General features: G+C 46.2%; 1 protein-coding gene across 2 annotated transcripts in view; it reads right to left on the bottom strand.

The window, feature by feature from the left end:
• Positions 1 to 22,799, bottom strand: part of LOC110503028 (teneurin-4) — a 332,490-nt gene that overhangs the window by 96,044 nt on the left and 213,647 nt on the right. For both annotated transcript variants that reach the window (XM_090224046.1, XM_090224045.1), the window contains 2 exons: positions 15,820 to 15,992; positions 6,442 to 6,677 (listed from right to left, as the gene is read on the bottom strand). In XM_090224046.1, the coding sequence (XP_090080172.1) occupies positions 6,442 to 6,677; positions 15,820 to 15,992 (409 nt within the window). The remainder of the gene's footprint in view (positions 1 to 6,441; positions 6,678 to 15,819; positions 15,993 to 22,799) is intronic.

Below are 22,799 nucleotides of genomic sequence, written 5' to 3'. Positions count from 1 at the left end.
AGTAAATACATACTCCCCCTCCCCCACACTACCTCAATACCACTATCAGTAAAGACATACTCCCCCCCCCCCCTCCATGCACCACACTACCTCATTACCACTATCAGTAAAGACATACCCCCCCCCCCTCCATGCACCACACTACCTCATTACCACTATCAGTAAAGACATACTCCCCCTCCCCATCTATCACTGTGGGTCTCATGTAAGAACATATCATCAGGATCAGACCATTGTGATGATCTTGCTGGTCCTTCTCCTTTCCTCCTGCTGTAACGTGTACAGTGAACCTGACTGATGCTACATCTACATTGATGGGGATATCCGACAGCTTGTCAATCTCTTCCTCCATTCCTCACGGAGCAGCTCCACGGAATCCAGAGTCAACCTCCCCTCACATCAACCTGCATGTCTGTAATTACACTGGGCACATCACCCTGCATGTATGTAATTACACTGGGCACATCAACCTGCATGTCTGTAATTACACTGGGCACATCAACCTGCATGTCTGTAATTACACTGGGCACATCACCCTGCATGTCTGTAATTACACTGGGCACATCAACCTGCATGTCTGTAATTACAATGGGCACATCACCCTGCATGTCTGTAATTACACTGGGCACATCAACCTGCATGTCTGTAATTACACTGGGCACATCACCCTGCATGTCTGTAATTACACAGGGCACATCACCCTGCATGTCTGTAATTACACTGGGCACATCAACCTGCATGTCTGTAATTACACTGGGCACATCACAATGCATGTCTGTAATTACACTGGGCACATCAACCTGCATGTCTGTAATTACACTGGGCACATCAACCTGCATGTCTGTAATTACACTGGGCACATCACCCTGCATGTCTGTAATTACACTGGGCGCATCAACCTGCATGTCTGTAATTACACTGGGCGCATCACCCTGCATGTCTGTAATTACACTGGGCACATCAACCTGCATGTCTGTAATTACACTGGGCGCATCACCCTGCATGTCTGTAATTACACTGGGCACATCAACCTGCATGTCTGTAATTACACTGGGCACATCAACCTGCATGTCTGTAATTACACTGGGCACATCAGCCTGCACGTCTGTAATTACACTGGGCACATCATTCTTCGTTGTCTGTGAAACAGGTGTATCAGCCTCGGAGTCAGTGCCCTCGGTAACCACTTCCAGGAGCTCAGTCACTATCACGCCGCCCCTGAGCGCACCACCACGGCTACATTAACATTCACAGTACAGGCAACGGAACCTTGCAACTCCGACGGTTGGGGTTGAGTTTGGACCCGGGGCAGAGGCCGAGACAGCCCCCTGAAACCCCCGGCTCTCAGATCTGGACCCGGGGCGGAGGCCGAGACTGCCCCCCGAAACCCCCAGGCCTGCTCTCAGATCTGGACCCGGGCGGAGGCCGAGACTGCCCCCTGAAACCCCCAGGCCTGCTCTCAGATCTGGATCCGGGGCGGAGGCCGAGACTGCCCCCCGAAACCCCCAGGCCTGCTCTCAGATCTGGACCCGGGGTGGAGGCCGAGACTGCCCCCCGAAACCCCCAGGCCTGCTCTCAGATCTGGACCGGGGGCGGAGGCCGAGACTGCCCCCCGAAACCCCCAGGCCTGCTCTCAGATCTGGACCCGGGGCATAGGCCGAGACAGCTCCCGAAACCCCCAGGCCTGCACTCAGATCTGGACCCGGGGCGGAGGCCGAGACTGCCCCCCGAAACCCCCAGGCCTGCTCTCAGATCTGGACCCGGGGCGGAGGCCGAGACTGCCCCCCGAAACCCCCAGGCCTGCTCTCAGATCTGGATCCGGGGCGGAGGCCGAGACTTATGAACCGCTATGAGATGGAATCAAAGGAGAGTGAATGTGCTTATCAATAAATATGTAAGGTGTTTAAATGTGGTGTGTTCTTATGACAGTCCCACTGCAATGTATGGTGTAACAAAGACTCCTACCACACCGTAATCCAGTGTAACAAAGACTCCTACCACACCGTAATCCAGTGTAACAAAGACTCCTACCACACTGTAATCCAGTGTAACAAACAATCCTACCACACCGTAATCCAGTGTAACAAAGACTCCTACCATACTGTAATCCAGTGTAACAAAGAATCCTACCACACCGTAATCCAGTGTAACAAAGACTCCTACCACACCGTAATCCAGTGTAACAAAGACTCCTACCACACTGTAATCCAGTGTAACAAACAATCCTACCACACCGTAATCCAGTGTAACAAAGACTCCTACCATACTGTAATCCAGTGTAACAAAGAATCCTACCACACCGTAATCCAGTGGAACAAAGACTCCTACCACACCGTAATCCAGTGGAACAAAGACTCCTACCACACCGTAATCCAGTGTAACAAAGAATCCTACCACACCGTAATCCAGTGGAACAAAGACTCCTACCACACTGTAATCCAGTGTAACAAAGACTCCTACCACACTGTAATCCAGTGTAACAAAGAATCCTACCACACTGTAATCCAGTGGAACAAAGACTCCTACCACACTGTAATCCAGTGGAACAAAGACTCCTACCACACTGTAATCCAGTGGAACAAAGACTCCTACCACACTGTAATCCAGTGGAACAAAGACTCCTACCACACCGTAATCCAGTGGAACAAAGACTCCTACCACACCGTAATCCAGTGGAACAAAGACTCCTACCACACCGTAATCCAGTGGAACAAAGACTCCTACCACACCGTAATCCAGTGGAACAAAGACTCCTACCACACCGTAATCCAGTGTAACAAAGACTCCTACCACACCGTAATCCAGTGTAACAAAGACTCCTACCACACTGTAATCCAGTGGAACAAAGACTCCTACCACACTGTAATCCAGTGGAACAAAGACTCCTACCACACCGTAATCCAGTGGAACAAAGACTCCTACCACACCGTAATCCAGTGGAACAAAGACTCCTACCACACCGTAATCCAGTGTAACAAAGACTCCTACCACACCGTAATCCAGTGTAACAAAGACTCCTACCACACCGTAATCCAGTGTAACAAAGACTCCTACCACACAGTAATCCAGTGGAACAAAGACTCCTACCACACCGTAATCCAGTGGAACAAAGACTCCTACCACACCGTAATCCAGTGGAACAAAGACTCCTACCACACCGTAATCCAGTGTAACAAAGAATCCTACCACACCGTAATCCAGTGTAACAAAGACTCCTACCACACCGTAATCCAGTGTAACAAAGACTCCTACCACACCGTAATCCAGTGTAACAAACAATCCTACCACACCGTAATCCAGTGTAACAAAGACTCCTACCATACTGTAATCCAGTGTAACAAAGAATCCTACCACACCGTAATCCAGTGTAACAAAGACTCCTACCACACCGTAATCCAGTGTAACAAAGACTCCTACCACACTGTAATCCAGTGTAAGAAACAATCCTACCACACCGTAATCCAGTGTAACAAAGACTCCTACCATACCGTAATCCAGTGTAACAAAGAATCCTACCACACCGTAATCCAGTGGAACAAAGACTCTTACCACACCGTAATCCAGTGGAACAAAGACTCCTACCACACCATAATCCAGTGTAACAAAGAATCCTACCACACCGTAATCCAGTGGAACAAAGACTCCTACCACACCGTAATCCAGTGGAACAAAGACTCCTACCACACCGTAATCCAGTGGAACAAAGACTCCTACCACACCGTAATCCAGTGGAACAAAGACTCCTACCACACCGTAATCCAGTGGAACAAAGACTCCTACCACACCGTAATCCAGTGGAACAAAGACTTCTACCACACCGTAATCCAGTGGAACAAAGACTCCTACCACACCGTAATCCAGTGTAACAAAGACTCCTACCACACCGTAATCCAGTGTAACAAAGACTCCTACCACACCGTAATCCAGTGTAACAAAGACTCCTACCACACCGTAATCCAGTGTAACAAAGACTCCTACCACACTGTAATCCAGTGTAACAAAGACTCCTACCACACCGTAATCCAGTGTAACAAAGACTCATACCACACCGTAATCCAGTGTAACAAAGACTCCTACCACACTGTAATCCAGTGTAACAAAGACTCCTACCACACTGTAATCCAGTGTAACAAAGACTCCTACCACACCGTAATCCAGTGTAACAAAGACTCCTACCACACTGTAGTACGGCAGTGGAAATTCGGTGTCCTCCAAGGAAAAGGAAAATAAAATCTTTGCATGCAACTCTTCTTCTGGATGTCCTGGGTTCGGGCAGCTCGCCATCCTTGTTGGAACTGAATCCATACTCCAAATAATCTCTTACAGGAATTAGAAAATACAATTTAGTCAAAATTCTTTACACTTTAACTACAGCACCAGAATCACATGGACTGAACAATAGACCAGCCTGGGCAAAGCAGAGGACTTTACACAACTACAGCACCAGAATCACGTGGACTGAACAATAGACCAGCCTGGGCAATGCAGAGGACTTTACACAACTACAGCACCAGAATCACATGGACTGAACAATAGACCAGCCTGGGCAATGCAGAGGACTTTACACAACTACAGCACCAGAATCACATGGACTGAACAGTAGACCAGCCTGGGCAATGCAGAGGACTTTACACAACTACAGCACCAGAATCACATGGACTGAACAATAGACCAGCCTGGGCAATGCAGAGGACTTTACACAACTACAGCACCAGAATCACGTGGACTGAACAATAGACCAGCCTGGGCAATGCAGAGGACTTTACACAACTACAGCACCAGAATCACATGGACTGAACGATAGACTAGCCTGGGCAATGCAGAGGACTTTACACAACTACAGTACCAGAATCACGTGGACCGAACAATAGACCAGCCTGGGCAATGCAGAGGACTTTACACAACTACAGCACCAGAATCACGTGGACTGAACAATAGACCAGCCTGGGCAATGCAGAGGACTTTACACAACTACAGCACCAGAATCACGTGGACTGAACAATAGACCAGCCTGGGCAATGCAGAGGACTTTACACAACTACAGCACCAGGTTGAGACAATCAGGCAGGAGATAATATATATAGAGATAATCAGGCAGGAGATGAGATAATCAGGCAGGAGATAATACAGAAATAAGCAACAAAAAAGGGACAGCAAACCTTCTCACCACCCTCACACCACCCTCACACCACCCTCACACCACCCTCACACCACCCTCTCACCACCCTCTCACCACCCTCACACCAAAAATCACACAAGAGAGCGAGAGAAAGAGAGAGCAGAGAAAGACAGAGCGACAGAGACCGGGGAGAGAAGAGAGAAAAACAGAGAAAAAGAGGTACAGAGAGAGAGACAGAGACAGAGACAGAGACAGAGACAGAGACAGAGACAGAGACAGAGACAGAGAGAGACAGAGAGAGAGAGAGAGAGAGAGAGAGAGAGAGAGAGAGAGAGAGAGAGAGAGAGAGAGAGAGAGAGAGAGAGAGAGACAGAGAGAGAGTGAGAGTGAGAGTGAGAGTGAGAGAGAGAGCTAGGGGGCGTGGTTGATACAGTCTGGTAAGGACTCAAAGTCAAAGTCACTCAGGTCAACTGTGAATCCATCACACTGCACCCATGCTCCGTTGACCCCGGTTCCAGGTCAGACACATACAAGAAACCTACACACTGTGAATCCATCACACTGCAGGCTGATGTCCATTTAGAGAGCTGCGTATTTCATTGCATTTCACTGTACTGTTCACACCTGCTGTATACTGTAGAAATGACAAATAGCCTCCCGGGTGGCGCAGTGGTTAAGGGCGCTGTACTGCAGCGCCAGCTGTGCCATCAGAGTCCCTGGGTTCGCGCCCAGGCTCTGTCGTAACCGACCGCGACCGGGAGGTCCGTGGGGCGACGCACAACTGGCCTAGCATCGTCCAGGTTAGGGGAGGGCTTGGTCGGTAGGGGTGTCCTTGTCTCATCGCGCACCAGCGACTCCTGTGGCGGGCTGGGCGCAGTGTACGCTAACCAAGGTGTCCAGGTGCACGGTGTTTCCTCCGGCGCATTGGTGCGGCTGGCTTCCGGGTTGGATGTGCGCTGTGTTAAAGAAGCAGCGGCTTGGTTGGGTTGTGTATCGGAGGACGCATGACTTTCAACCTTCGTCTCTCCCGAGCCCGTACGGGAGTTGTAGCGATGAGACAAGATAGTAGCTACTACAACAATTGAATACCACGAAATTGGGGAGAAAAAGAGTCAAATTCAAAAAAATAAAAAAATAAAAGAAATGACAATAATAAATAAATAAATGTTGATTTGCTCCGTTGAAACAGCCCTGGTTTAGGCACATGACCCCCACACCCAGGAAGTGTGGTTTCCTTTCTCATCTCAATATAGGCAATAAAGACCGCAGGGAACACATGCAGTAATAACTTTTAAATATGTATCTCTAAACACGATCCTTACCCTGAGTCGTCGTCCGTACACAGTCACCTGTCCTCGGGCCTGCTCCTTACGCTGCCTCCACTCTACCAGGTTGAGGCCGTTGTCAATAGCCAGGGTTACGTTCCTCTTGCTGACCGTGGGGTTGACCGTCCCGGCCAGCAGGTGGGGCTCCGTGTGCAGGGACACCTCCATACCGTTGGCCAGCACCAGACGCAGAGAGCCGTCCAGGCCGATGTAGTAACTGTTCCTCACTTGGTCTGGAGAGAAGAGGAGAGAGGACAGAGTAGAGAGGACAGAGGAGAGAGGACAGAGGAGAGAGGACAGAGTAGAGAGGACAGAGGAGAGAGGACAGAGTTTGATGTGGAGACCAAAATCAACTGGTTTTGTCTAAACAATTCAGAAAGGGGTTACACTATGAACTCCTAGACAGTATTCACTCCCCTGTAGGTCACTCAGGAAGTACGTTACTATACCACCTCTGTAGGTCACTCAGGAAGTACATTACTATAACACCTCTGTAGGTCACTCAGGAAGTACATTACTATACCACCTCTGTAAGTCACTCAGGAAGTACATTACTATAACACCTCTGTAGGTCACTCAGGAAGTACATTACTATAACACCTCTGTGGGTCACTCAGGAAGTACATTACTATACCACCTCTGTAGGTCACTCAGGAAGTACATTACTATACCACCTCTGTAAGTCACTCAGGAAGTACATTACTATACCACCTCTGTGGGTCACTCAGGAAGTACATTACTATACCACCTCTGTGGGTCACTCAGGAAGTACATTACTATACCACCTCTGTGGGTCACTCAGGAAGTACATTACTATACCACCTCTGTAGGTCACTCAGGAAGTACATTACTATAACACCTCTGTAGGTCACTCAGGAAGTACATTACTATAACACCTCTGTAGGTCACTCAGGAAGTACATTACTATACCACCTCTGTAGGTCACTCAGGAAGTACATTACTATAACACCTCTGTAGGTCACTCAGGAAGTACATTACTATAACACCTCTGTAAGTCACTCAGGAAGTACATTACTATACCACCTCTGTGGGTCACTCAGGAAGTACATTACTATACCACCTCTGTGGGTCACTCAGGAAGTACATTACTATACCACCTCTGTGGGTCACTCAGGAAGTACATTACTATACCACCTCTGTGGGTCACTCAGGAAGTACATTACTATACCACCTCTGTAGGTCACTCAGGAAGTACATTACTATACCACCTCTGTAAGTCACTCAGGAAGTACATTACTATACCACCTCTGTGGGTCACTCAGGAAGTACATTACTATACCACCTCTGTGGGTCACTCAGGAAGTACATTACTATAACACCTCTGTAAGTCACTCAGGAAGTACATTACTATAACACCTCTGTAGGTCACTCAGGAAGTACATTACTATAACACCTCTGTAAGTCACTCAGGAAGTACATTACTATACCACCTCTGTGGGTCACTCAGGAAGTACATTACTATACCACCTCTGTAAGTCACTCAGGAAGTACATTACTATACCACCTCTGTGGGTCACTCAGGAAGTACATTACTATAACACCTCTGTAAGTCACTCAGGAAGTACATTACTATAACACCTCTGTAGGTCACTCAGGAAGTACATTACTATAACACCTCTGTAAGTCACTCAGGAAGTACATTACTATACCACCTCTGTAGGTCACTCAGGAAGTACATTACTATAACACCTCTGTAAGTCACTCAGGAAGTACATTACTATACCACCTCTGTGGGTCACTCAGGAAGTACATTACTATAACACCTCTGTAAGTCACTCAGGAAGTACATTACTATACCACCTCTGTGGGTCACTCAGGAAGTACATTACTATAACACCTCTGTAAGTCACTCAGGAAGTACATTACTATACCACCTCTGTGGGTCACTCAGGAAGTACATTACTATACCACCTCTGTAGGTCACAATTCACAATTCCCCATAATGACAATACATTTTTGCTAATTTGTTACAAATAAAAACTGAAATATCACATTTACATGAGTATTCAGACCCTTTACTCAGTACTTTGTTGAAGCATCTTTGGCAGCGATTACAGCCTCGAGTTTTCTATAGGTTTGACGCTACAAGCTTGGAACAGCTGTATTTGGGGAGTTTCTCTCATTCTTCTCTGCAGATCCTCTCAAGCTCTGTCAGGTTGGATGGGGAGCGTCGCTGCACAGCTATTTTCAGATCTCTCTGGAGATGTTTGATCGGGTTCAAGTCCGGCCTCTGGCTGGGCCACTCAAGGACATCAGAGACTTGTTCCGAAGCCACTCCTGCGTTGTCTTGGCTGTGTGCTTAGGGTCGTTGTCCAGCTGGAAGGTGAACCTTCGCCCCAGTCTGAGGTTCTGAGCGCTCTGGAGCAGGTTTTCATCAAGGATATCTGTACTTTGCTCCGTTCATCTTTTTCTTGATCCTGACTAGTCTCCCAGTCCCTGCCTCTGAAAAACATCCCCACAACATGATGCTGCCACCACCATGCTTCACCGTAGGGATGGTGTCAGGTTTCCCCCAGACGTAGCGCTTGGCATTCAGGCCAAAGAGTTCAATCTTGGTTTCATCAGACCAGAGAATCTTGTTTGTCATGGTCTGAGAGTCCTTTAGGTGCCTTTTGGAAAACTCCAAGTGGGTTGTCATGTGCCTTTTACTGAGGAGTGGCTTCCGTCTGGCTACTCTACCATAGAGGCCTGATAGGTGGAGTGCTGCAGAGATAGTTGTCCTTCTGAATGGTTCTCCCATCTCTACAGAGGAACTCTGGAGTTTTGTCAGAGTGACCATCAGGTTGTTGGTCACCTCCCTGACCAAGGCCCTTGGTCAGTTTGGCTGATTGACCAGCTCTAGGAAGAGTCTGGGTGGTTCCAAACTTCTTACATTTAAGAATGATGGAGGCCACTGTGTTCTTGGGGACCTTCAATGCTGTATAAATGTTTTGGTACCCTTCCCCAGATCTGTGCCTCGATACAATCCTGTCTCAGAGCTCTACGGACAATTCCTTCGACCTCATGGCTTGGTTTTTGCTCTGACATACACTGCCAACTGTGGGACCATATATAAACAGGTGTGTGCCTTTCCAAATCATGTTTAATCAATTGAATTTACCACAAGTGGACTCCAATGTAGTTGTTGAAACATCGCAAGGACAAGCAATGGAAACAGGATGCACCTGAGCTCAATTTTGAATCTCATACCAAAGAGTCTGAATACTTATGTAAATAAGATATTTCAGTTTTTTTATTAGTAAAAAAATGGCAAACATTTCTAAAAACCTGTTTTCACTTAGTCATTGTGGGGTATTGTGATGTCATTATGGGGTTTGTGTGTCGATTGCTGAAAAAAATGATTGAACACATTTTAGAAGGCTGTAACGTAACAAAATGTGGAAAAAGTCAAGGGGTCTGAATACTTTCCTGAAGGCACTGTATGTAGTTCTGCCCCTGAACAGGCAGTTAACCCACTGTTCCTAGGCCGTCATTGTAAATAAGAATTTGTTCTTAACTGACTTGCCTAGTTAAATAAAAAACAAAATGTCTCAGGCCCAAATTGCACTCTATTCCCTGTATAATGCACTAATTTGGACCAGAGCCCTATGGGACAATATAGGGAATAGGGAGCTGTTTAGGACACAGATAATAAGAGAAGCTCTGAGGATGTATTACTCTCTGGCCTGGCCTGGCCTGGCCTGGCCTGGCCTGGTCACTCACTCACTCACTCACTCACTCACTCACTCACTCACTCACTCACTCACTCACTCAGCCAGCTAGGCTGCAGGAAGTGGGAATAGGTGCTTCACAGCATCACTCTAATGCATGCTGAATATTCCGTTGGAGAAATCAGGAATCCGCCGCCGTTCTGAGGCTTACAGGAAGGAATGTTGAACACTGGCATTGGTAATCCAATCAAAACACAGCTAAACAGCGGAATAGAACTCACAGCTGAGCTCTGAGCCCTCCCTCGCCAGCCAGGAAGATTTAATCTAACATAATACAAGACTAAACATTTCCTCCTTTTTATTCACGCTCATCTTGTTAGCTGTCTACTCTCTTTTGCAGAGGCTGGGTGAAACCAGTTGAGGGCTCAGAATAACACATGTGATCACACACATCTCCACAAGCGCCACACACACGCAATACATGGATTACTAAGAATGCAACAAAGTCAGCACTGTTTTCAATTTTCCAAGCGGACAAAAGTGAATTCATTAAGACCAAAACGGCTGGCTCAGTGCCTCGCCTCCTGTCTCCTCTCTCAGCAGATGTCCAGCACAAGGTCATCTCAACAAAGCAGTCACTGACCAATTAGACAACAAACAGTAGAGATGTGAGGAGAGGAGACAGAGATGTGAGGAGAGGTCAACAACAGACAGTAGAGATGTGAGGAGAGGTCAACAACAGACAGTAGAGATGTGAGGAGAGGAGACGGTAGAGATGTGAGGAGTGGAGACGGTAGAGATGTGAGGAGAGGAGACGGTAGAGATGTGAGGAGAGGAGACGGTAGAGATGTGAGGAGAGGAGACGGTAGAGATGTGAGGAGAGGAGGCAGTAGAGATGTGAGGAGAGGTCAACAACAGACAGTAGAGATGTAAGGAGAGGACACAGTAGAGATGTGAGGAGAGGAGGCAGTAGAGATGTGAGGAGAGGTCAACAACAGACAGTAGAGATGTGAGGAGAGGTCAACAACAGACGGTAGAGATGTGAGGAGAGGAGGCAGTAGAGATGTGAGGAGAGGAGACAGTAGAGATGTGAGGAGAGGAGACAGTAGAGATGTGAGGAGAGGAGACAGTAGAGATGTGAGGAGAGGTCAACAGACAGTAGAGATGTGAGGAGACACTAGAGATGTGAGGAGAGGTCAACAACAGACAGTAGAGATGTGAGGAGAGGTCAACAACAGGCAGTAGAGATGTCAGGAGAGGAGACAGTAGAGATGTGAGGAGAGGTCAACAACAGACAGTAGAGATGTGAGGAGAGGAGACAGTAGAGATGTGAGGAGAGGAGACAGTAGAGATGTGAGGAGAGGAGACAGTAGAGATGTGAGGAGAGGTCAACAGACAGTAGATATGTGGGGAGACACTAGAGATGTGAGGAGAGGTCAACAACAGACAGTAGAGATGTGAGGAGAGGTCAACAACAGGCAGTAGAGATGTCAGGAGAGGAGACAGTAGAGATGTGAGGAGAGGTCAACAACAGACACTAGAGATGTGAGGAGAGGAGACACTAGAGATGTGAGGAGAGGAAACAGTAGAGATGTGAGGAGACAGTAGAGATGTGAGGAGACAGTAGAAATGTGAGGAGACAGTAGAAATGTGAGGAGACAGTAGAGATGTGAGGAGACAGTAGAGATGAGAGGAGACAGTAGAGATGAGAGGAGACAGTAGAGATGAGAGGAGACACTAGAGATGTGAGGAGAGGAGACACTAGAGATGTGAGGAGAGGAGACAGTAGAGATGTGAGGAGAGTGTAGAGGGGTGAGGAGACAGTAGAGATGTGAGGAGACAGTAGAGATGTGAGGAGAGGAGACAGTAGAGATGTGAGGAGAGGAGACACTAGAGATGTGCGGAGAGGAGCCAGTAGAGATGTGAGGAGACACTAGAGATGTGAGGAGACACTAGAGATGTGAGGAGACACTAGAGATGTGAGGAGAGGAGAAGGTAGAGATGTGAGGAGAGGAGACACTAGAGATGTGAGGAGAGGAGACACTAGAGATGTGAGGAGACAGTAGAGATGTGAGGAGAGGAGACACTAGAGATGTGAGGAGGGGAGACAGTAGAGATGTGGGAGACAGTAGAGATGTGAGGAGAGGTCTGAGAGGTGAGTGGACCACTGCAGATGTATATCTGTGTTTCCTCCGATACGTTGGTGCGGCTGGTTTCCGGGTTAAGCGAGTGTTAAGAAGCGAGGCGTGGCGGGTCATGTTTCAGAGGAGGGATGACTCGACCTTCGTCTCTCCCGAGCCCGTTGGGGAGTTGCAGCGATGAGACAAGATCGAAACCGGATCGCAATTGGATATCACGAAACTGTGGAGAAAATGGGGGTTACAACAACAAAGAAACGGTTGTTGACCTCGCAGGGAACATGGGGTTGGCATCTCTTCTTTAACTCAGCATCTCTTCTTTAACTCAGCGGTTGTTGACCTCGCAGCGAACATGGGGTTGGCATCTCTTCTTTAACACAACATCTCTTCTTTAACTCAGCGGTTGTTGACCTCGCAGCGAACATGGGGTTGGCATCTCTTCTTTAACTCAGCGGTTGTTGACCTCACAGCGAACATGGGGTTGGCATCTCTTCTTTAACACAACATCTCTTCTTTAACTCAGCGGTTGTTGACCTCACAGCAAACATGGGGTTGGCATCTCTTCTTTAACTCAGCGGTTGTTGACCTCGCAGCGAACATGGGGTTGGCATCTCTTCTTTAACTCAGCGGTTGTTGACCTCGCAGCGAACATGGGGTTGGCATCTCTTCTTTAACACAGCATCTCTTCTTTAACTCAGCGGTTGTTGACCTCACAGCGAACATGGGGTTGGCATCTCTTCTTTAACTCAGCGGTTGTTGACCTCGCAGCGAACATGGGGTTGGCATCTCTTCTTTAACACAGCATCTCTTCTTTAACTCAGCGGTTGTTGACCTCGCAGCGAACATGGGGTTGGCATCTCTTCTTTAACTCAGCGGTTGTTGACCTCGCAGCGAACATGGGGTTGGCATCTCTTCTTTAACACAACATCTCTTCTTTAACTCAGCGGTTGTTGACCTCACAGCGAACATGGGGTTGGCATCTCTTCTTTAACTCAGCGGTTGTTGACCTCGCAGCGAACATGGGGTTGGCATCTCTTCTTTAACTCAGCGGTTGTTGACCTCGCAGCGAACATGGGGTTGGCATCTCTTCTTTAACACAGCATCTCTTCTTTAACTCAGCGGTTGTTGACCTCGCAGCGAACATGGGGTTGGCATCTCTTCTTTAACTCTGGGAGCGATGGTGTCGATATGTGTGTGCGTGTGTGTGTGAGTGTGAGTGTGTGAGTGTGAGTGTGAGTGTGAGTGTGTGTGTGTGTGTGTGTGTGTGTGTGTGTGTGTGTGTGTGTGTGTGTGTGTGTGTGTGTGAGTGTGTGTGTGTGTGTGAGTGTGTGTGTGTGTGTGTGTGTGAGTGTGTGAGTGTGTGTGTGTGTGTGTGTGTGTGTGTGTGTGTGTGTGTGTGTGTGTGTGTGTGTGTGTGTGTGAGTGTGTGTGTGTGAGTGTGTGTGAGTGTGTGTGTGAGTGTGTGTGTGAGTGTGTGTGTGTGTGTGTGTGGGAGAGTATTTTTTTAAATCAAACATTAGTGGTGGAAAAATCTTTAATCTTTTTTTTTTCTCAGAACGTGAAACGAGGCTGGAGAGTTCAAAGCTATCAATCGGTAATCAATACGCCCGTTGGTCAGGCGCAAAATACGACATTAAAACGCCACAGTACGCAAGGTTAAGTCTCAAATTACACCCCGTTCCCTATACATCCCTACTTTATCCCCTGACCAGGGCCAATAGGGATTAGGGTGCTGTTTGGAACACACCCCATTAAAACATCAGAGGTCCTGACCTCAGCCACACCTTCTGTCCAGTTCTGACTGATTGGATTTCCTAAACACAAGCTTTCTCTTCTTGGTTGACAAAAACTGTGTTTATGGCTAAAGTTTGGAGACGTAAAATCTATATTTTCCTGCTTTCAATACGTGTGAGTGTGGGAGGTCTGCTCAGAATCGGAGCCAAACTGAGAGCAGGAACAACAAATCTATTGATTTATTCAAGCCAGGGATGGGCATCTTTGATGAGGGTGGGGGCTGAAAAAAAATTACTGAACTCATCAAAATGTTGCAAGTTTGCTGCAATGCTACACATTTCGCCATGGGGAGGGGAGATTACTACAAGTTTAGATATCTGGATAAACTATCTACCAACCTAAATAATGTTATCTGACATGGCTAATTGAGTGACTGTCAGTGACTGACATAACAAGAGAAAAACTGACGATGCACAAACCACAACACACCAGGCTGAGACACCAATTGAGTTCCTGAAAACTGGGACATTTATCTGTGGGCCTATAAAAGGTGGGCCGGCAGATGGCCATCCCTGATCTAAACATCATGATGAATCAACAGGATCCTAAATCAACCCGTACTGAAGAAGAGATCATCATCATCGTCATAATTTTTACCACCTTCATCATCATCATCCTCACTATTATCAACCTGTACCGAAGAAGACATCACCATCATCATCATCACCATCATCACTATTATCAACCTGTACCGAAGAAGACATCACCATCATCATTATCAACCCGCACTGAAGAAGACATCATCATCATCATCATCATCATCACTATTATCAACCTGTACCGAAGAAGACATCACCATCATCATCATCACCATCATCACTATTATCAACCTGTCCCGAAGAAGACATCACCATCATCATCATCATTATCAACCCGCACTGAAGACATCATCATCATCATCATCATCATTATAAACCCGCACTGAAGAAGACATCATCATCATCATCATCACTATTATCAACCTGTACCGAAGAAGACATCACCATCATCATCATCATCACTATTATCAACCTGTACCGAAGAAGACATTACCATCATCATCATCATCACTATTATCAACCTGTACCGAAGAAGACATCACCATCATCATCATCATCATCATCATCATCACTATTATCAACCTGTACCGAAGAAGACATCACCATCATCATCATCATCATCATCACTATTATCAACCTGTACCGAAGAAGACATCACCATCATCATCATCATCATCATCATCACTATTATCAACCTGTACCGAAGAAGACATCACCATCATCATCATCATCATCATCACTATTATCAACCTGTACCGAAGAAGACATCACCATCATCATCATCATCATCATCATCAGTATTATCAACCTGTACTGAAGAAGACATCAAAGTAAAGTAATAGAGCACGTCTAGGCTTTAGTCTAAGTTATTTCCTACTTCTGGTCACATGGTCAGGAACACGTGATACTGTAACCCCTAGCTCTGTATAAAGGACTATTCTGTTAACAAAACAAATAACTAGGGAGCTATTTGACAAAATGACGATCATTGAAACATGTTGATGGAGAGAAGTACAGAATACTCCTCCATTTTGTTTTCCCCCTCTCACAGTAAATTGTGACTGTAATCATAACAGCGGTAGGATCGACAGTCCTCTCTACATAACAGTGGTAGGATCGACAGTCCTCTCTACATAACAGTGGTAGGATCGACAGTCCTCTCTACAGTCCTCTCTACATAAGGTTTAATTTCTATTCCAATGATAGCTTCATTAAACAGAACAGCTAACTCACCCTGCATGAGCATGTAGAAGGTTCCAGAAGCAGACAGGTTGGTGGTGATGGTGACGTCTTCCTTGCCGGAGCCCTCTGCCTGCACCCTGACGGAGCTGTCTGTGTCGGTACGGTAGCTGCTAACCAGGCCAGTAGGGTAGGTCACGTTGGTCAGACGGCCATAGCTGTCATACCTGAGGACAGAAGAGACAGTATAATAGAATAGTCCTTAGCATAACAGTGGTAGGATCGACAGTCCTCTCTACATAACAGTGGTAGGATCGACAGTCCTCTCTACATAACAGTGGTAGGATCGACAGTCCAATCTACATAACAGTGGTAGGATCGACAGTCCTCTCTACATAACAGTGGTAGGATCGACAGTCCTCTCTACATAACAGTGGTAGGATCGACAGTCCTCTCTACATAACAGTGGTAGGATCGACAGTCCTCTCTACATAACAGTGGTAGGATCGACAGTCCTCTACATAACAGTGTTAGGATCGACAGTCCTCTCTACATAACAGTGGTAGGATCGACAGTCCTCTCTACATAACAGTGGTAGGATCGACAGTCCTCTCTACATAAGTGTTAGGATCGACAGTCCTCTCTACATAACAGTGGTAGGATCGACAGTCCTCTCTACATAACAGTGGTAGAATCGACAGTCCTCTCTACATAACAGTGGTAGGATCGACAGTCCTCTCTACATAACAGTGGAAGGATAGACAGTCCTCTCTACATAACAGTGGTAGGATCGACAGTCCTCTACATAACAGTGTTAGGATCGACAGTCCTCTCTACATAACAGTGGTAGGATCGACAGTCCTCTCTACATAACAGTGGTAGGATCGACAGTCCTCTCTACATAACAGATAGACAGTCCTCTCTACATAACAGTGGTAGGATCGACAGTCCTCTCTACATAACAGTGGTAGGATCGACAGTCCTCTCTACATAACAGTGGTAGGATCGACAGTCCTCTCTACATAACAGTGTTAGGATCGACAGTCCTCTACATAACAGTGTTAGGATCGACAGTCCTCTCTACATAACAGTGGTAGGATCGACAGTCCTCTCTAAATAACAGTGGTAGGATCGACAGTCCTCTCTACATAACAGTGGTAGGATCGACAGTCCTCTCTACATAACAGTGGTAGGATCGACAGTCTTCTCTACATAACAGTGGTAGGATCGACAGTCCTCTCTACATAACAGATAGACAGTCCTCTCTACATAACAGTGGTAGGATCGACAGTCCTCTCTACATAACAGATAGACAGTCCTCTCTACATAACAGATAGACAGTCCTCTCTACATAACAGATAGACAGTCCTCTCTACATAACAGATAGACAGTCCTCTCTACATAACAGATAGACAGTCCTCTCTACATAACAGTGGTAGGATCGACAGTCCTCTCTACATAACAGTGGTAGGATCGACAGTCCTCTCTACATAACAGTGGTAGGATCGACAGTCCTCTCTACATAACAGTGGTAGGATCGACAGTCCTCTCTACATAACAGTGTTAGGATCGACAGTCCTCTACATAACAGTGTTAGGATCGACAGTCCTCTCTACATAACAGTGGTAGGATCGACAGTCCTCTCTACATAACAGTGGTAGGATCGACAGTCCTCTCTACATAACAGTGTTAGGATCGACAGTCCTCTCTACATAACAGTGGTAGGATCGACAGTCCTCTCCATAACAGTGGTAGAATCGACAGTCCTCTCTACATAACAGTGGTAGGATCGACAGTCCTCTCTACATAACAGTGGTAGGATCGACAGTCCTCTCTACATAACAGATAGACAGTCCTCTCTACATAACAGATAGACAGTCCTCTCTACATAACAGATAGACAGTCCTCTCTACATAACAGATAGACAGTCCTCTCTACATAACAGATAGACAGTCCTCTCTACATAACAGATAGACAGTCCTCTCTACATAACAGATAGACAGTCCTCTCTACATAACAGATAGACAGTCCTCTCTACATAACAGATAGACAGTCCTCTCTACATAACAGATAGACAGTCCTCTCTACATAACAGTGGTAGGATCGACAGTCCTCTCTACATAACAGTGGTAGGATCGGCAGTCCTCTCTACATAACAGTGGTAGGATCGACAGTCCTCTCTACATAACAGTGTTAGGATCGACAGTCCTCTCTACATAACAGTGGTAGGATCGACAGTCCTCTCTACATAACAGTGGTAGGATCGACAGTCCTCTCTACATAACAGTGGTAGGATCGACAGTCCTCTCTACATAACAGTGGTAGGATCGACAGTCCTCTCTACATAACAGTGGTAGGATCGACAGTCCTCTCTACATAACAGATAGACAGTCCTCTCTACATAACAGTGGTAGGATCGACAGTCCTCTCTACATAACAGTGGTAGGATCGACAGTCCTCTCTACATAACAGTGGTAGGATCGACAGTCCTCTCTACATAACAGTGGTAGGATCGACAGTCCTCTCTACATAACAGTGTTAGGATCGACAGTCCTCTCTACATAACAGTGGTAGGATCGACAGTCCTCTCTACATAACAGTGGTAGAATCGACAGTCCTCTCTACATAACAGTGGTAGGATCGACAGTCCTCTCTACATAACAGTGGTAGGATCGACAGTCCTCTCTACATAACAGTGGTAGGATCGACAGTCCTCTACATAACAGTGTTAGGATCGACAGTCCTCTCTACATAACAGTGGTAGGATCGACAGTCCTCTCTACATAACAGTGGTAGGATCGACAGTCCTCTCTACATAACAGTGGTAGGATCGACAGTCCTCTCTACATAACAGATAGACAGTCCTCTCTACATAACAGTGTTAGGATCGACAGTCCTCTACATAACAGTGGTAGGATCGACAGTCCTCTCTACATAACAGTGGTAGGATCGACAGTCCTCTCTAAATAACAGTGGTAGGATCGACAGTCCTCTCTACATAACAGTGGTAGGATCGACAGTCCTCTCTACATAACAGTGGTAGGATCGACAGTCCTCTCTACATAACAGTGGTAGGATCGACAGTCCTCTCTACATAACAGTGGTAGGATCGACAGTCCTCTCTACATAACAGATAGACAGTCCTCTCTACATAACAGTGGTAGGATCGACAGTCCTCTCTACATAACAGTGGTAGGATCGACAGTCCTCTCTACATAACAGTGGTAGGATCGACAGTCCTCTCTACATAACAGTGTTAGGATCGACAGTCCTCTACATAACAGTGTTAGGATCGACAGTCCTCTCTACATAACAGTGGTAGGATCGACAGTCCTCTCTACATAACAGTGGTAGGATCGACAGTCCTCTCTACATAACAGTGTTAGGATCGACAGTCCTCTACATAACAGTGTTAGGATCGACAGTCCTCTCTACATAACAGTGGTAGGATCGACAGTCCTCTCTACATAACAGTGGTAGGATCGACAGTCCTCTACATAACAGTGTTAGGATCGACAGTCCTCTCTACATAACAGTGGTAGGATCGACAGTCCTCTCTACATAACAGTGGTAGGATCGACAGTCCTCTCTACATAAGTGTTAGGATCGACAGTCCTCTACATAACAGTGTTAGGATCGACAGTCCTCTACATAACAGTGGTAGGATCGACAGTCCTCTCTACATAACAGTGGTAGGATCGACAGTCCTCTCTACATAACAGTGGTAGGATCGACAGTCCTCTCTACATAACAGTGGTAGGATCGACAGTCCTCTCTACATAACAGATAGACAGTCCTCTCTACATAACAGATAGACAGTCCTCTCTACATAACAGATAGACAGTCCTCTCTACATAACAGATAGACAGTCCTCTCTACATAACAGATAGACAGTCCTCTCTACATAACAGATAGACAGTCCTCTCTACATAACAGATAGACAGTCCTCTCTACATAACAGATAGACAGTCCTCTCTACATAACAGATAGAAAGTCCTCTCTACATAACAGATAGACAGTCCTCTCTACATAACAGATAGACAGTCCTCTCTACATAACAGATAGACAGTCCTCTCTACATAACAGTGGTAGGATCGACAGTCCTCTCTACATAACAGATAGACAGTCCTCTCTACATAACAGTGGTAGGATCGACAGTCCTCTCTACATAACAGTGGTAGGATCGACAGTCCTCTCTACATAACAGTGGTAGGATCGACAGTCCTCTCTACATAACAGTGGTAGGATCGACAGTCCTCTCTACATAACAGATAGACAGTCCTCTCTACATAACAGATAGACAGTCCTCTCTACATAACAGATAGACAGTCCTCTCTACATAACAGATAGACAGTCCTCTCTACATAACAGATAGACAGTCCTCTCTACATAACAGATAGACAGTCCTCTCTACATAACAGATAGAAAGTCCTCTCTACATAACAGATAGACAGTCCTCTCTACATGACAGATAGACAGTCCTCTCTACATAACAGATAGACAGTCCTCTCTACATAACAGTGGTAGGATCGACAGTCCTCTCTACATAACAGATAGACAGTCCTCTCTACATAACAGTGGTAGGATCGACAGTCCTCTCTACATAACAGTGGTAGGATCGACAGTCCTCTCTACATAACAGATAGACAGTCCTCTCTACATAACAGTGTTAGGATCGACAGTCCTCTACATAACAGTGGTAGGATCGACAGTCCTCTCTACATAACAGTGGTAGGATCGACAGTCCTCTCTAAATAACAGTGGTAGGATCGACAGTCCTCTCTACATAACAGTGGTAGGATCGACAGTCCTCTCTACATAACAGTGGTAGGATCGACAGTCCTCTCTACATAACAGTGGTAGGATCGACAGTCCTCTCTACATAACAGTGGTAGGATCGACAGTCCTCTCTACATAACAGTGGTAGGATCGACAGTCCTCTCTACATAACAGATAGACAGTCCTCTCTACATAACAGTGGTAGGATCGACAGTCCTCTCTACATAACAGTGGTAGGATCGACAGTCCTCTCTACATAACAGTGGTAGGATCGACAGTCCTCTCTACATAACAGTGTTAGGATCGACAGTCCTCTACATAACAGTGTTAGGATCGACAGTCCTCTCTACATAACAGTGGTAGGATCGACAGTCCTCTCTACATAACAGTGGTAGAATCGACAGTCCTCTCTACATAACAGTTGTAGGATCGACAGTCCTCTCTACATAACAGTGGTAGGATCGACAGTCCTCTACATAACAGTGTTAGGATCGACAGTCCTCTCTACATAACAGTGGTAGGATCGACAGTCCTCTCTACATAACAGTGGTAGGATCGACAGTCCTCTCTACATAACAGTGGTAGGATCGACAGTCCTCTACATAACAGTGTTAGGATCGACAGTCCTCTCTACATAACAGTGGTAGGATCGACAGTCCTCTCTACATAACAGTGGTAGGATCGACAGTCCTCTCTACATAACAGTGGTAGGATCGACAGTCCTCTCTACATAAGTGTTAGGATCGACAGTCCTCTACATAACAGTGTTAGGATCGACAGTCCTCTCTACATAACAGTGGTAGGATCGACAGTCCTCTCTACATAACAGTGGTAGGATCGACAGTCCTCTCTACATAACAGTGGTAGGATCGACAGTCCTCTCTACATAACAGTGGTAGGATCGACAGTCCTCTCTACATAACAGATAGACAGTCCTCTCTACATAACAGATAGACAGTCCTCTCTACATAACAGATAGACAGTCCTCTCTACATAACAGATAGACAGTCCTCTCTACATAACAGATAGACAGTCCTCTCTACATAACAGATAGACAGTCCTCTCTACATAACAGATAGACAGTCCTCTCTACATAACAGATAGACAGTCCTCTCTACATAACAGATAGACAGTCCTCTCTACATAACAGATAGACAGTCCTCTCTACATAACAGATAGACAGTCCTCTCTACATAACAGATAGAAAGTCCTCTCTACATAACAGATAGACAGTCCTCTCTACATAACAGATAGACAGTCCTCTCTACATAACAGATAGACAGTCCTCTCTACATAACAGTGGTAGGATCGACAGTCCTCTCTACATAACAGATAGACAGTCCTCTCTACATAACAGTGGTAGGATCGACAGTCCTCTCTACATAACAGTGGTAGGATCGACAGTCCTCTCTACATAACAGTGGTAGGATCGACAGTCCTCTCTACATAACAGTGGTAGGATCGACAGTCCTCTCTACATAACAGATAGACAGTCCTCTCTACATAACAGATAGACAGTCCTCTCTACATAACAGATAGACAGTCCTCTCTACATAACAGATAGACAGTCCTCTCTACATAACAGATAGACAGTCCTCTCTACATAACAGATAGACAGTCCTCTCTACATAACAGATAGAAAAACCTCTCTACATAACAGATAGACAGTCCTCTCTACATAACAGATAGACAGTCCTCTCTACATAACAGATAGACAGTCCTCTCTACATAACAGTGGTAGGATCGACAGTCCTCTCTACATAACAGATAGACAGTCCTCTCTACATAACAGTGGTAGGATCGACAGTCCTCTCTACATAACAGTGGTAGGATCGACAGTCCTCTCTACATAACAGTGGTAGGATCGACAGTCCTCTCTACATAACAGTGGTAGGATCGACAGTCCTCTCTACATAACAGATAGACAGTCCTCTCTACATAACAGTGGTAGGATCGACAGTCCTCTCTACATAACAGTGGTAGGATCGACAGTCCTCTCTACATAACAGTGGTAGGATCGACAGTCCTCTCTACATAATAGTGGTAGGATCGACAGTCCTCTCTACATAACAGTGGTAGAATCGACAGTCCTCTCTACATAACAGTGGTAGGATCGACAGTCCTCTCTACATAAGTGTTAGGATCGACAGTCCTCTACATAACAGTGTTAGGATCGACAGTCCTCTACATAACAGTGGTAGGATCGACAGTCCTCTCTACATAACAGTGGTAGGATCGACAGTCCTCTCTACATA

The sequence above is a fragment of the Oncorhynchus mykiss genome, chromosome 27, assembly GCF_057628025.1.
Source record: "Oncorhynchus mykiss isolate SJ-2025 chromosome 27, ASM5762802v1, whole genome shotgun sequence".
Taxonomy (NCBI): Eukaryota; Metazoa; Chordata; class Actinopteri; order Salmoniformes; family Salmonidae; genus Oncorhynchus; species Oncorhynchus mykiss.
Note: the sequence above shows the minus strand (reverse complement) of the source record. Positions and strands in the feature narration are given on the sequence as shown.